A 15,386-nucleotide genomic window follows, 5' to 3' on the forward strand; every position below is an offset into this window, starting at 1 on the left:
CAGTAGTATACACAGGAGGGAGGGTGCCCAGACCAAAGATTAAATTGGAACCCCCATTATGGTGCCATATTTTGCAACCCAGGATAGAAGGGCCTAGTGTCGTCCCCCCCGCCAACCCTTGCTTACTAACAATGCAGTCCCCTCTGGGGAGGGGATTCTGCACAGGTTCTCACCACCTAAAATGCAAAGGGTATAGGACCAAGTAGGGCTGGGCCTCTCCCCTCTAAAAGGGCCACATATCAGCTACCTTGATCGGCCTCTATGGTACATACATCCTTGGTTGGGTACATTTCTGTGCCATCCTTGGCTATAGTTGCCCTATTTATTTTCATGAATCCAAGCTCCAATTCATAATTCATCTCTAATAAAGAAATATATATATATATATATACACATACATGCCAGTCCTTATTGCCATACATATATTTGCTATAGGTTAAAGGCATTGACAATACCTTTTAGTTAGATAGGTCCCCTGATAATAAGCTGGATAGTTCGTCCACTGCTGGGACCCCCAGTGATCAGCTATAATCTTCAGGGAAACCTAGCAGCAAGTGTTCAATTCTCCTGCAGTGCCACCACAGGGTAAATGAAGTATTGCAAAGTAATGCAGAAGTGTTGGGTCCTCCAGCGAGAGAGATCGTCTGTGTAGCCACTCTACTCTTTAATTGATGAGGTCCAGAATAAGGGATGCCTCTCAATTAACTAAAACGTGCTAATAGTGTAAATAGAAAATGGGTATTCTAAACCGGATCTCTTTAAGGGTCAACCAGGTATAACGCATCATATAAACTCTTCCAGTTGGAATAGAGATGAATTTTAAAGGATAACTAAACTTTTAAAAAAAAATTTACACATCACAGTGACATGTCAGAAGTTTTGATCAGTGGGGGTCGGAGCACTTAGACCCCACCGATCGCTAAAACTAAACGGCAGAAGTGCAGAAAGCCAAGCGAGCGTTGCACGAACTCAATAGAAAGTCTACGAGTCTCTACACTGTTCGCTCGGCTTTCTGAGGAAAGCCAATCAGAAACGAAGTTCACCCAAGCGCTTCTGCCGCTTCATATTATCGATTGGTGGGGGTCTCAGTGCTCAGAACCCCACTGATCAAGACCTCTGACATGTCACTATGACATGTCAAAAGATTTTAAAAAGTTTTGTTACCCATTACATCAAGTGACTGAAATAACAAGCTGCATAAATCTTGATATGATCTGTGATATGAATGAATAATAGATGCAGCATATTAGAATGAAGAAAGGTAAATGAAAAGAACAATAGACCTCGTCTTATGCTAAAAAACACTCAAGTTCTTTTCCTTTATCCATTAATAAAGAGGTATGAATATTAAATCAGATGACTGCATCAGAATCTCAAGTGAATGAGGCTGAGGTGCAATACCAGACACAACCTATGAACAAGAGTGGAGCTGTTTCTGGAAAAACGTTGCCCCTGCTGACAAGTTAAAGGGGTTTTCCACCTTCTGACAACTGATGACCACCGGATAGGTCATCGGTGCGGATCAGACACCTGGACCTCGCACCGATAAGCCGCTCCGGTGGCCTGCGGGCAACGGATGTTGTGGCACATAATGCTATGTACGGAGCCCGGAAGCAGTTGGCTCCGTACATAGCATAGCGGCCGTGCTGCAGAACTGCAGGTCTGCTCCTATTCACCTGAATACAGTACTGCAGCTCGGCCGCTATTCCGTGGGCGGAGCCAACTGCTTAAGGCATGTACGTTCGGTGCACGGAGGCACCGGACCAGCTTATCTGTGCAGAGCCCGGGTGTCGGACCTCCACAGATCATGTACTGATGACCTATCTGGTGGATAGGTCATCAGTTGTCAGAAGCTGGAAAACCCCTTTAAGGTGACATCGAAGAAGTTCTCACCACCTCTCATAAATGGTAAATTCCTGACTGTGTAATAATGTTAGACACATACAAGGTGATTACTGCATTATCCACCCCACAGAAAAAGTTATTTTTTGTTACGTAAGCTCTAAAGGGTATTAGTATTGTCCCCCGTCTTGTATAAGCTCTTGAATCTCGGAGGTCCTAGAACTTGTAGGTGTCCATAATCATGCCACCTATGACTATCTTGTTGAAGAGGATAATAAATGACTTACTTTATGTCACTAAAAAATTCCTCGATTTGACCCTTAAAGTAGTCAAAATTCTCCAGAAAAGGAAGATTTCTACAGAAATGGACAACACAGAAAGTTTTGGTCAAGGTTTCACAATGGTGACACAACATCAGAAAACATGACGGAACGTATGAAAAATAAGTTGAGTAAATTGTCCACTTAACCAATCACCCGACCATTGAATCTGACCTGCGGCTGGTGCCAGTTATTGTGTTCTATGCCCTGTAACTTGCTGTTATTAGCTGCTCGTCATGTACTTTGCGTTTGACCCGGGTTGATTGTTTGACCAGGAGTTTATATACCACATCTGGACTACTGACCTCCATATCTTGACTTAAGATAGTTTGATTTTCTTCATTGGTTTGTGCCCTCATGTACTACATTTGGTGACTGCACTTCTCTGTTCTATATGTACTCTTTGACTCTGCACTCAACTAGTATATCCTGACCTGACTACATGACTACGACACCTCTGTTGCTACACAAAGTCACTTGCTCCAAATGGTGGTACCAATGTTACCAGAAAACTTTGTTTCCAGCGATCATATACTAGGTCCTAGGGGTCAGCAGAGTACCAAGATTCAAATAAAAAATGGTGGGAAAATGGGGGTCCTATAAATGAGATACTCAATTTAACCCATTCTGTGATTGTCAAGGAACCAGGCCATCATACGATTCAGATAAACCCAAGCTATGTATTGTACTGGTCAGATATCTCGATAGAAGAGCTACAGAACCAGCGGAGGAGTCATCTAAAGGGCAAGCAATTTCCTTCCTTGGAAGAAGAAGTCAACATAACATTTTAAGGAACCTGCTGCGAAGGCTACCGATGGTAATGAAGCGGTCAGATTACATACCAGATGTATCAATGATTACGCTGCCCTGTAAAGTGAAGAGCCCACGCTTCCTGAAAGAACATCATCAATAATATATGATCACCATGCATATTTTACGCCGCAGCTAGTGTTGTGCGGCCGAGGGACAAGGCATTCGTTACAGGTGTTCCCTTCCTGAAGACCACAAGATGCAGAAGGCTTATTAGTGCAGGTCCCTGAAGAAGGGGACCACATCTGGACGAGATAGAAGGTAGGTGAGAGCCCGTTCTCCTTCTATCTGTAGGTTGTATATGGTTATAGAGGCAAACAATGGCCTTATTCTTTAATTATGCATAAAGCTAAGGACATCATGGGGGATAAAAGTCATGGAGATACTGGAAATAATAGACTGAAGGAAGTGAAATCATGAGCGCAGGAAGGAAGCAACAACTAGAACATTGAGGGACTTGATAGAAGATAAGAGATGGAGAAGGTATCCATGAAATCTAAATGGAAAAGGTAAGAAATGATGTCCTACTGCAGGTCATACTAGGACTGCAAACCCCTGGTTGCCATGAAGCTGAAGGGACAGAATGGGTATAATCCGTCCCTAATAATCCTGCTGAGGGATTTGATTTCTACGTAGAGCTTATGTTACAAGACACATATCTGACCCACATCTACAGGCGTTGGCGAGTTGACCGGGAGCAGTCATCACCGGTATGTGACACATCTACATAGTCAGGGCATGGGATGAGGGACATGTCACATTAATTCAGGGGAGAATGAGAAATATAGGGGTGAGTAAGAAAATATAGAGAGGACAGGGCATAGATACATATACAATATATATATATTAGTTATATCTAGTGAGGGTGGGAGGTACAACCCAGTCTATAGATGTATATAATGCAGAGGGATGGGCAGAGGCTACAGTTTAGATATAGTGAATGGGATTATTCAACGCAGAGAATTACCAAAATATCACAAATAGAGTCAGTTTAAATGAAAATACTCAACTACATGGGACTCTGCTTTATTTTGATTGTATTGACTGCTTCGTTGTAGTATATTTATTTACATATATGTGGATGGTGTATTGATGTCCCATAGACAAAGAAAGACAATGCAAGGGGGCATCTGGTTGCTGGCATCTAAAGGTTTACAAGGCTTTTTTAATAACCCATTTAGGGCATTCTGGGTTATCAGAGGGGTCCCCCATTAAGGAACTTTATTTATTAGAGTATCTCTTGGTCTAAAGGACACGGCCTGTCCGTGCATTACACAGACAGCCAATTAATTTCAATAGGAATTGTGCAATACTCAATTTCCCCTGTGGTGGTGCTGTAGGGGAATTGAACACTTGCTTCTGGGTTCTCCAACAGATTACATCTGATCAATGGGGAACCCTTCTAATAAAACTGGATTGTCCAAAGCAGATAACCCCTTTAAGGATAGACAATAATATTAACCATTAATAGGGGACAAATGCCCTACCTCTACCCTATACTGTAGATACCCACCCCCCAAAAATGACCACTGTTTTATGTTATAAATGAACCCAAAATTGGATATCCACCCATGTTTTCTTCCACCATGATCAGCACCTCTCCAAATTACATGGGCTCCTGACATTATTGAAGAGGTTTTTGTGTGACCCAAAAAAAAAATAGGCCATCAGCTTGGGTCTTAGTGGGCTAACATGGCCATCTCATAGGCAACTGCCTCATAGGGTTTGTTTGGCCTTCACCTAGATCAGTACTGTAGGATAATGGGTTGAAGTTGATGGATTTGTGTCTTGTGTGTTACTTTGTGTATAGAATGGATTTTTTATTACTGGTGGGAAGGTCTTTTTTTATGGGGCTTAGGACAAAGATAAATCAAGTGGTCCAGTAATGACAATATCTTCCCAGGTTGTGATAATTAGGTAGAATACTTGAATTACCATACAAAATAATAGAATAATAGTAAGTTTTACTTCATTTTATACCTCCAGAGTATAAGGAAGAGGACACCGGAGGCATTACGGTCTACTATTTTGAGAGCTATGAGAAGATAAATTGCAAGAAGAGACTTGAAGAAGTTCTCCATCATGGCAGCACTGTTGACCCTCCTATTGCTGATCTATACAACAGATGCAAATCCCTCTCAACCATGTCCACAGTCTTGCCTCTGCTATGACTCCTCTAACCTAGTGGAGTGTAGAGGACTAGATCTCCTCCTAGTTCCTCATCACCTTCCTCATAGCACATGGATGCTAGATCTTCGTCAAAATAACCTCAGCCGCCTTGAACCTGCCTCATTCCAAGCCTTGTGGTCCCTACGGATCCTTCTTCTATCTGACAATCAGATAGAGTTTGTGTTAGCGAGATCGTTCCGATCACTTGGCTTCCTTGAACGGTTGGACCTTTCTAATAACTTCCTCAGCAGCCTTCCTCAAGACTTCTCCAGGGGCTTGGGCTCCTTGAGAGAACTGAAAGTTCCTTCAAATAGGTTGATTGCCTTGAATTATGAAAGTCTAAGACACATGGAAAGTCTGGAGAAATTGGACCTAAGTAGAAACTATCTGGGTTCTATAGAACAGGGGGCCTTTCGTGGACTTTCCAGGCTTCGTCACCTTCACATCCAGTCCAACCTTCTGGATTCAGTAAGAGGTGGTTATTTCTTCATGTTGCAGAACCTAGAACTTCTTGACCTTTCAGACAACAATATCAGTAGCATTGCAGTAGAGTCCTTCACCTCCCTGCACTCCCTACGGCTCTTGTCTCTCTCAGACAACCAGTTAAGTCATCTCAAATTCAAAACGTTCCTCAACCTTCAAACCCCTAGTACTCACATCCAGGTATCTGGCAACCCCTGGATATGTGACTGTGACTTGCAGAGAGTGTTTGGAAAGATAACCAGTGTGAGGCATCTCCATATAGATGACTATGAAAACCTTACTTGTGCAGGGCCACCACAACTCTCTGGGGCCGCCCTAGTGTCGGTGGACAACCAGCTGTGTGTAGCAGAGACTGCCACTGTACTGGTGATCACAATAACCGTTTTAGTTACCGTCATTGCTGCAATTGTAATGGCTGAGAGGAATCGGAAGAAAAATCAAGAGAAAAATTGGAATGAGCCAGATGGTCCTTTTGAAACGCAGGACAAGTGAGAGCTCAGAGTTTTGTCATATCTGCCACCATTTTTAACTTCCAGGGATCATGTAGGGTTTCCGACAAGTGTAAATTGAAAAGTTGTTTAATATAATGAATTTGTGATCTAGAGCTTTGACGGGGTTGTGCAGAAACAGCGCCACTTTTGTCCATTGGCTGTGTCTGGTATTGCAACTCAGCCCCAGTCACATGGGCAGTCTCTGCCACAATTCCAGACACAACCAACGGATAAAAGTGGCGCTATTTCTGGATGGTTACAGCTATGTTTTTCCAATCTCAAAAATAGGAACTAAAGGCAGAGCGCTCCTTTAAGGCATCATATCGACTTCTGCTGTGGACTATCAATCAATAACAAGTCTTAACCAGATTTGGTCAATTCTACCTGGATATCTAGAACTTTGTATTGAAAATAAAAATAAGAACAAAACGATGACTAAATTATATTAGACTTTTCATGTAGTTATGCCAACATATCTATTTCCGGGGAAAAGTGGAGTCTTCCCGGACCCCCGACAGAGCAGGCAAGTGAGGCGAGGTAGGTAATTGCAGGTTCTGAATTCACTTTAGTGTACGATGGAGTTACATGCATTACTTGTAATTCACATGCATTAGATTGGAGGTGTCACCTAAAAAATATGGGCAGAAATATTGTATGGTCATGATGCCACTTATCAAAATCTCCCGGATGTCAATGCTAAATAAAAAAAAAACAAGCAAGTATGCTAATCTCTTATAGAGCTGCTAGAATCTTAGATGTAGCAGAGCTAAAGCATTTGTTCACCATGAGACACTTGTATCTCTGAATTAAGATAATGTAACATGTGTATGTGCAGTCCTATGTAAAACTATTACACAAAATGCTAATATATTGAGATATAACAATGGGCGATGACAAATCGCAAACTCAGCTCTGCTTCATCTATAATAACATATTTCTGTCTTGCTATTGCTCCATTTTGTGAGGAAACCTTCAGAGACCACAACTAGAGCCATGGCCCCCAACCTGTGGCTCCCCAGGTTTTGAAAAACTACAAATGCCATCCTTTGGCCACCAGGGCATGTTGGGAGTCATAGTTTTGAAACAGCTAGAATGGCATTGGTTGAAAATCACTGATGTAGAGTTTAAAACCAGCCTTTAAGCTAGGGCTACACAGAAACTTTGGCCACGAGACTGGTTGCATGGCCAAAGATCACTGTGCCAGGCTGGCTGCATCACAGTAATGAAAGTAAAAAGTGGCCGCGATCCGCAGGTTACCGCGACACCAGAAATCCAAACTTGAAGGACTGCATGCGACTGTCGTGCATCACAGCCACCTTCACTTCCATTACTCTGATGAAGTCAGAACAGCAGTCTTCAGCCGTGCGACCAGTGTTGCAGCCAATGTTGCCGTATAGTCCTAGTCTTAGGCCACATGCACTCGACCGTTTGTATTTTGTGGCCTATTAGAACGGATACGTTGTCTATTTTTTTTGCAGTCCGTGTCTCATCAGTGTGTCCTCCGCATCTGTTCCGTATGTCCATGGTTTCGAGGTCACTATAGACTATTGGGCAGGACAGACGTAAAACACGGACAGGAATAGGACCCATTTTGAGTTTTGCAGGCTGGTCCCACGGCTCCATAAAAAACAGTAGTCATGGGGTCATAGAAATGAATGAGTCAGTGCGCTAGGTTTAAAAAGTGGATATCACACTGACGAAAACAATAATGGTTTGCATGTAGCCTTCGTTTTGCAGGGTTTGGGTGGTAGGCTATACTATTAATAGCCACAAGATGGCGACGTTCCCACGCTTTTCAATGACATGTAATTATATGAAGATGTAAATAATGTACAGGTCAATCCTGAGAACAAAGGGTGCGCCTGACGTTACTGCGGGGTGGCGTGTATATTACGAGATCAATTTCATCCAATATACAGTATATGAATACATGCCTACGTGTATAAATCCCACATTCAGCGAGTACATCATGAGACAGGGGCCCTTTAAATACCTACAAAATGACATCTATGGCCTGACTTTTTAACGCATTACAGACACTCACGCTGAAAGAAAAATAAATGTATTTTTCCTGGTCCGATAGACGTTTGAACTTCTCATGTGGGCACATTTTCAGCAAAGTTCAAAGTAACAATCACGAGACCTACAACTAAAAAGGGATTTTCCTATATATATATATATATATATATATATATATATATATATATATATATATATATATATATATATAAAAATAAAGAAAAAAGACACAGCACTCAAAGCAGGCGGAGTATCAGGCCATGTGCACGTTACCAGTGAAAGGATGAATCAACTCCTTGGTGTAGAACAAACGGCAATAATAGAAGACAAGTAACGGCCCCAGGAGATATTGTGTTTATACCTATTAATCATGTAACACTGGTTCATGAATCCACTTTTTATATATGTGGAAAATGTATTACGTGAAATTTTCATTTCCTGGAGTCCGCAGCACACTTAAGGGTTAAGATACTTCATCTGACTCAGACGTAATAAGCTTTGGATTCTCCCACTAGTACTTTTTTTTGCCAAAGGCTGAACCCTCAGAAGAGAATAAGTCGAGCCTATAATGTTTAATGAAGGTCGAGGAAGAAGACCAGGGGGCTGCTTTGCAGACTTGGTCTAAGGGGACATGGCATATTTCTGCCCACGATGTAGATGTGAATCTGGTTGAGTGGGCCCAAATATCTAAGGGGGACTCGAGGTCTTCCAAGGAGTAGCAGTTCCTGATGATTTTCTTGAGTCATCTAGCTAGTGAGGCTTTGCTGGCTTTTTTCCCCTTATTTGGCCCCTGGAATTGGAGAAACAGCCCTTCGTATTGTCTAAAAGGGGCCGTTATTACCAGATACGCAAGTAGGGACCTCCTTACATCTAAGAATTGTGAATCAGTAGGGCCATTAGAGGCGGAGTCTATTGATAGGACTGGCAAAACTATCTCTTGATTCAAATTGGAGCTGGACGGTACTTTTGGTAAGAACCTTGGCATTGTCCTAAGGATAACACATACCTCCCAACCGTCCCGCATCCGGCGGGACAGTCCCGGTTTCTCACCGCTGTTCCGCCAAACCGGGCGGTCTGCAAAATGTCCCGCTGGGCGCTGCAGCTGTATCAAAACAGCTGATCGCTGCTGACAGAAGCCCTGCATGCCAGACGTCTCCAGCAGCGATCAGAAGGCAGGAGTCTTGTGGCGGTGTTCTGACTGGGATCGATGCCTGCCCGGGAGTGGACCAGTCCAGTCACCTGACCTGTCATCTGACTTCACCGGTCAGGTGACTGGACTGGTCCAATCCCGGGCCGACATCGACACCTGTGAAAACACTGCTGCAAGACTCCTGCCTAATTCTGACGGTGAGTGACATCAAAGAAGAGCAGAGTGGCAGCAGTAGGGCCGGCTACCTCTACCGCCCTGGCGGCATTGTGGCACAAGGTATAAGGGGGAGGGGGGTTGTGTGGCACTATGTACAAGGGGGAGGGGGTTGTGTGGAGCTATCTACAGGGGGGCTGTGTGTGGAGCTATCTAGAGGGGGGCTGTGTGTGGAGCTATCTACAGGGGGACTGTGTGTGGAGCTATCTAGAGGGGGACGGTGTGTGGAGCCATCTACAGGGGGCTGTGTGTGGAGCCATCTACAGGGGGGCTGTGTGTGGAGCTATCTAGAGGGCGGGCTCTGGTGGATGATTTTCCCATTGACCGGTAGCAGAGTTACACAACTGGAAAGAAAAAATCCCCATCATGTAACTCTACTACCTGTCAATTGAAAAGTCATCCACCACAGGGTCTCGCTCTTGACTTTCATTGTTTTGAGCCTTTTGGTTTGTCGTGCTGCCGCCGTGATGAGGAAATGTTGTACCCAAGATAGGAAAAGTAACACAAAGACGATATAACCGGATCCATAATATCTGTGATATCCAGACAGTCTGGAGATCCGCAGTGAGAATGTGATCTGTCCGTGATTTGATGTGTTTATGCGGGATATTGGGCGTGGTTAGGGGGCGTGGCTTAAAATGTCCCTCTTTTCCGAATTCAAAAGTTGGGAGGTATGGATAACACACTCGGGTAGTATCCTAAGATAAGGCTCTTTACAGGCAGAGCTTGCAACTCGCCAACCCGTCTTGCGGAGGTAATTGCTATCAAGAAGAGTGTTTATTATGAGAGAAGCGTAAGGCTTATACTGTGAAGTGGTTCAAACGGGGCACGGCTGACGTGTTTCAAAATAATGGGCAACTCCCAAGAGGGCAGAGGATTGTCATAGTATGGCCTTAATGTTTGAACCGCTTTCAGTAATCTGGTTATCAGTGGATGGTTGGAGAATCTCCCCTCTGAATTGGTATTAATGGCCGTCAAATACACTTTTAACATATTGGGCTTGAAGCCTTTCTGGTATCCCTCTTGTAGAAACTGCAATACTGTGGACACTATCTGGTGACCTGTCATTATCCGGACACCATTTAGAAAATATAAGCCATATTCGAGTATATATTTTCATTGTACTGGGTTTCCTGGAGGCTAATAAAAAGGTATTGATTGCCTCATTGGAGAAGCCCTTATTTATGTACGACGCTAGGAGTCCCTGCCACTGCGTGGAACTACTGTCCCGTACTGTAATCATGATTACAGTATGGGACAGTTGTCCTGCAGCGAGGCAGGGACTCCTAACGTCGTACATCACTATGATGCTAGGAGCCCGGCTCCCTGCACCGTGTTTGGTCCGGGTCTTCCGGCCGAAATACGTTCCGTACATTACGGACGTAACATGGTCGTGTGAACCCAGCCTAACCTGTCTAATGTGGGATGAAACCAACCCTCCTGTAGCAGATCTGGACGTAATGGAAGTTTCCAGAAGTTGCCGTTCAAGATTCAACACGAGCGGAAACCATGCCCTTCTAGGCCAATGAGGAATGATTGCTATGGCCTTCATTTTCTCGTCCCTTATTTTCCTCAATACACGAGGAATGAGCGGAATAGGGGGAAAGACAACGATAGGCTGTCTATAGCATATGGGTGATCCGACCTGTTGAGGGAGCAGAACTTCCTCAATTGTGTATTCTTCGCGGTCGACATGACATCTAAAGATGGTTTGCCCATCTTCCTGGTGATTTGAAAGAAGACTTCCGGATTCAAGCTCCACTCTCCTGGGTGAATCAGATTCCTGCTCAGCCAATCCACTTTCAGATTCAACACTCCTCGAATGTGGACTGTGGAGATTGATCTCAGATTGTGTTCTGCCCACCGCATGATCTGACTGCCTTCCTTTTTGAGGGAATTGGTTCTGGTGCCCCCGTTTGTTTACATAAAAAACTGCGGGGAGGTTGTCCGACTGAATTTGGACATTGTGACAATGGAGTACAGCCTGAAAATGTAACAGGGCTAGTTTGATCGCCCTGAGTTCTTTCATGTTGGATGAAAGGCAGCTGTCGTATTTGGACCATTTCTTTTGCACCCATGATGTTCCCACATATGCACACCAGCCTGAGGCATCCATAGTGAGGCGTATCCGATGACCTGGTCTCAGAGACCTGCCTCGATCGAGATGGTAGGGTACCAGTCACCACCAGAGGTCTCGTCTCACGTCCGAAGACATTGACATAGACACTATTTTCTTGTCCCAACTTTTCAGTACGTTGGATTGTAACATTCGGATGTGTGCCCTCGCCCAGGGTACCGCCTCGATATTAGAAGGCCTAACACTCTCATGGCCTGACGGATGGAGCACTGATTCAATGATATTAATCGTTGAGCTCCTTGACGGATAGAATATATCCGATCACTGGACAATGTAAGCGACATTTCTTGTGTGTCTACCATGAAGCCTAAGTATTTCAACCTCGTGCATGGTGTTAGATGAGACTTCTGGAGGTTTATCATGAAACCGTGCGAGATCAGGGGCTCTCACCAGCCAATCGTCCAGGTATGGACATACGGAGATCCCTTTCATTCGTAGCACTGCAGACAGTACCACCGCTACCTTCGTAAACACTCAGGGAGCTGAGGTTATCCCAAAGGGCAGGCAGATGAACTGAAGATGTAAGACTTGATGAAGAAGAAGAACTGCTACCCGTAGAAATTTCCTGTGCTTTTTCAGGACCGGGATATGAAGTTATGCATCTTGCAGATTGATAGTGGCCAGAAAATCTCCTTCTTGGATAAGATTTATGATCAATTGTATGGATTCCACTTTGAACTTTCTCTTTACAAAAAATGTGATCAGGTATGTCACATCTATCACTAACCACCACTTGTCTTTCTTGGAACGGCAAAGATAGGAGAGTACACTCCCCGTCCCCGCTGATGACACGGGACTTCTTCCAATGCTGCCTTCCTTATGAAGTCTAGAATGAGACTGATAATTTGTTTTTTGGAATGGTGTTTAGTTCCAATGAGTAGCCATTCTAGATGGTGGATTGGACCCAGGCGTCTGTGAACGTTTTTAGCCATAGGTGAGCAAACTTTCCTAGCCTTCCACCTACTGGACACTCCTTTCTCTTGGCGTCATAAGTTAAGATTTCTTTGAAAGGGGGATTTCTTCCTGAAGGGGGAGGGTTACCCTTTTGCTTGCTTTTGAGCCTACGCTGCCTGTCACCACTGCAAATTTTTTTTTTACCCTTAGGGGACCTTTTGGAACAGTTTTGAAAGGCGACCTCTTTGGAGGGCTGGGAAGGAAATCCCTCTCTCATCATTTATCAACTTAAGGATATCTTCCAGCTGAGGTCCGAAGAGAGAAGAGGGATGAAATGGTAGGGAACAGAAATGATTCTTGGATGGCACGTCCCCTGTTCATTGCTTGATGCAAAGGGTTCTACGCGCCACATGAGAGAGCCAGGGATCTAGAAGAAAATTTCAAGACATCCAGCGGTCCGTCACATAAAAACTCTGCAGCCGCATTCATTAGAGGGATGTTATGTAAGATCTTCTCTCTCGGTACACCGTCCTCTAGATCTTGTGAGAGCTGACTAAGCCATGTACGAAAGGCTCTGGCAACCGGGATGGAGCCTGATGACACTTTTTAATATCGAATCCGCTCTGCGATCCATTGGATCCTTTAAGAGTGAGGATTCCTCTGAAGGAAACAGATTTCTTTGATAATCTGGCAACAGCCACATCAACATGGGGCGGAACATCCCAGTTAGAACTAAACTTGGGATCTATTTTGTAGGTGTGTTTAAACCTCCCCCCTTGATCGATACATCTCTACGGCCTATCCCAATCTTTCTGGACCCAATCTGTAATAACAGGGTGGGAGGGAAGGACTCTGTCTTTGTTGACAGGAAAATAATAAAGTTGTTGAGACACATCTTTATCAGTCTCCACGGTCCGTTTAACTGCTTTCAGCAAGTGCAGGACCTTGTCTTTATCTAACAGATAAATATTATCTAGAGGTTCCCCATCAGAGTCCTCTGAATCCAGATCCCCCTCCGATATTTCATATTCAGAAGGGGATTGTGGAGAGGGCGTCCGCTTTCTACCTTTAGGGTATGTTCACACAAGTTTAAAAAAAAAACGCCGCGAAAAACGCTCCGTCGGAACAGAACGCCGTTTTCCCATTGAAATGGGCAGATGTTTTTTGAGCGTTTACGGCCTGAGAAACGGCCGAAAATAAGTCGTGTGAACATAGCCTTAGATTTTTTCGGCATTGAAGCCGACTTCATCTCCTGAAAGGTGTCCGTAAGCTGATCCTTAAACCAAGATAGTAAACCCTTGGCTTCAGTATTGAGGGATTATTCAGGAGGTTAACAAGAGGAGCAGAAACTCTGGTCCCAATCCCCCGGCAACATTTGCTGACGACCTTACACATATTGTTTGCATTTCCTCCTGCGTTTCCCTTGAGATGCAGGACTTGCCATCTGGGGAAAGAGGCATGTCATTTACAATCTAACCTGTAAGTGGCAACAAGGAAGAAACCCCTCTAACATTAACACAATGAGGTATACGCGGTACCCTGTTGAAGCGCCGGGATCCAGCGAGACTTCCGTTCACGCGCATGCGCCGTCCGCACCAAGTCGGGAAAGCGCACGTCGCATGCGCCGGCATACACCTTACTTTGATGGTGGGCCTCTTAGTACACCCATCCCTAGGAGCCGAGGGACAGGAAACCTGTATGCCGCTCCAGAATGGAAGCGTGGCTTCTCTTCATCCCAGGTAAGACTTAGAAGCCAGGCCGAGGGACTGAGGAAACCCCCAATATACAGCCCCCCATGTCCTCATGGGTCGCAGCTTTGGGACAGAGGGAACTCCCTGTATGAAGCTATCAGATATAGACGTCTTCACTATCCATGTTCATAGAAGAGAAAAAATATGCTGCTTTCTGAAGGGATTTGGGCTCTATTTAAGGTTACCTGGGACCTCCTAATTGTTTAATTAATTACTGCCGAGTAATATGTCTCTTCTATCCAGTCGGATGAAGTACCTTAACCCTTAAGTGTGCTACCATGGAACGATCAGGAAATATATATATATATATATATATATATATATATATATATATATGTGCGTTTATGTTTATTATTATGTATCGTGAATATACTTTTTTCACCATTTCAAGATCTCTGCTTGAGGTCAGTGAATGAACACGTTTTATCTACATCCCCAGGCTAAAAAAAAAAAAAAATCTCCTGATCCCATCTAACTTCTACAGATGAAGGGTATGTTCACACGAGGGAGTCCGTAACGGCTGAAATGACGGGGATGTTTCAGCCTGAAAACATCCCCGTAATTTCAGCCGTAACGGCATGTGCAGGCGCTTGAACGCCGTGTCCATTACGGACGTAATTAGCGCTGCTATTCATTGGAGTCAATGAATAACGGCTCCAATTACGGCCAAAGAAGTGACAGGTCACTTCTTTGACGCGGGCGTCAATTTACGCGCCGTCATTTGACAGCGGCGCGTAAATATACGCCTCGTGTGAACAGACAAACGTCTGCCCATTGCTTTCAATGGGCAGATGTTTGTCGGCGCTATTTTCGGACGTAATTCGGGGCAAAAACGCCCGAATTACGTCCGTAATTAGTGCGTGTGAACATACCCGAAGGGATCATTACAAGAGAGAGCTCTGATACACTGTGATGAGTCCTGCACTTGTAATTGAACATGGTCATACACTGGAAGCAAGAAGCGATCTTGAAAATGGTGAGGAAATCAGAAAGTTTAAGAAATCTTTGAATGATTAAGCTATCCTACACCTGAAGGGTAAATCTATAGGATAAGCCAAAGATATTGGGGGACCCCCAGCCATCAAGAGAACTAAATCAACCTTGCTC

At 44.3% G+C, this 15,386-nt stretch overlaps 1 protein-coding gene across 1 annotated transcript; it reads left to right on the forward strand.

Moving 5' to 3' along the window:
• Nucleotides 1–4,965: 4,965 nt before the first annotated feature.
• Nucleotides 4,966–6,582, forward strand: LOC142665941 (uncharacterized). Its single transcript, XM_075845768.1, has one exon. It carries the CDS (start codon nt 5,055–5,057, stop codon nt 6,114–6,116), a length of 1,062 nt encoding a protein of 353 aa, XP_075701883.1. The 5' UTR covers nt 4,966–5,054; the 3' UTR covers nt 6,117–6,582.
• Nucleotides 6,583–15,386: the final 8,804 nt, after the last annotated feature.

Source organism: Rhinoderma darwinii, chromosome 13, assembly GCF_050947455.1.
Source record: "Rhinoderma darwinii isolate aRhiDar2 chromosome 13, aRhiDar2.hap1, whole genome shotgun sequence".
Lineage (NCBI taxonomy): Eukaryota > Metazoa > Chordata > Amphibia > Anura > Rhinodermatidae > Rhinoderma > Rhinoderma darwinii.

Excerpts from the sequence above, each read along its gene's own strand:
- LOC142665941 (XM_075845768.1), top strand. The coding sequence starts at position 5,055 with ATGGCAGCACTGTTGACCCTCCTATTGCTGATCTATACAACAGATGCA.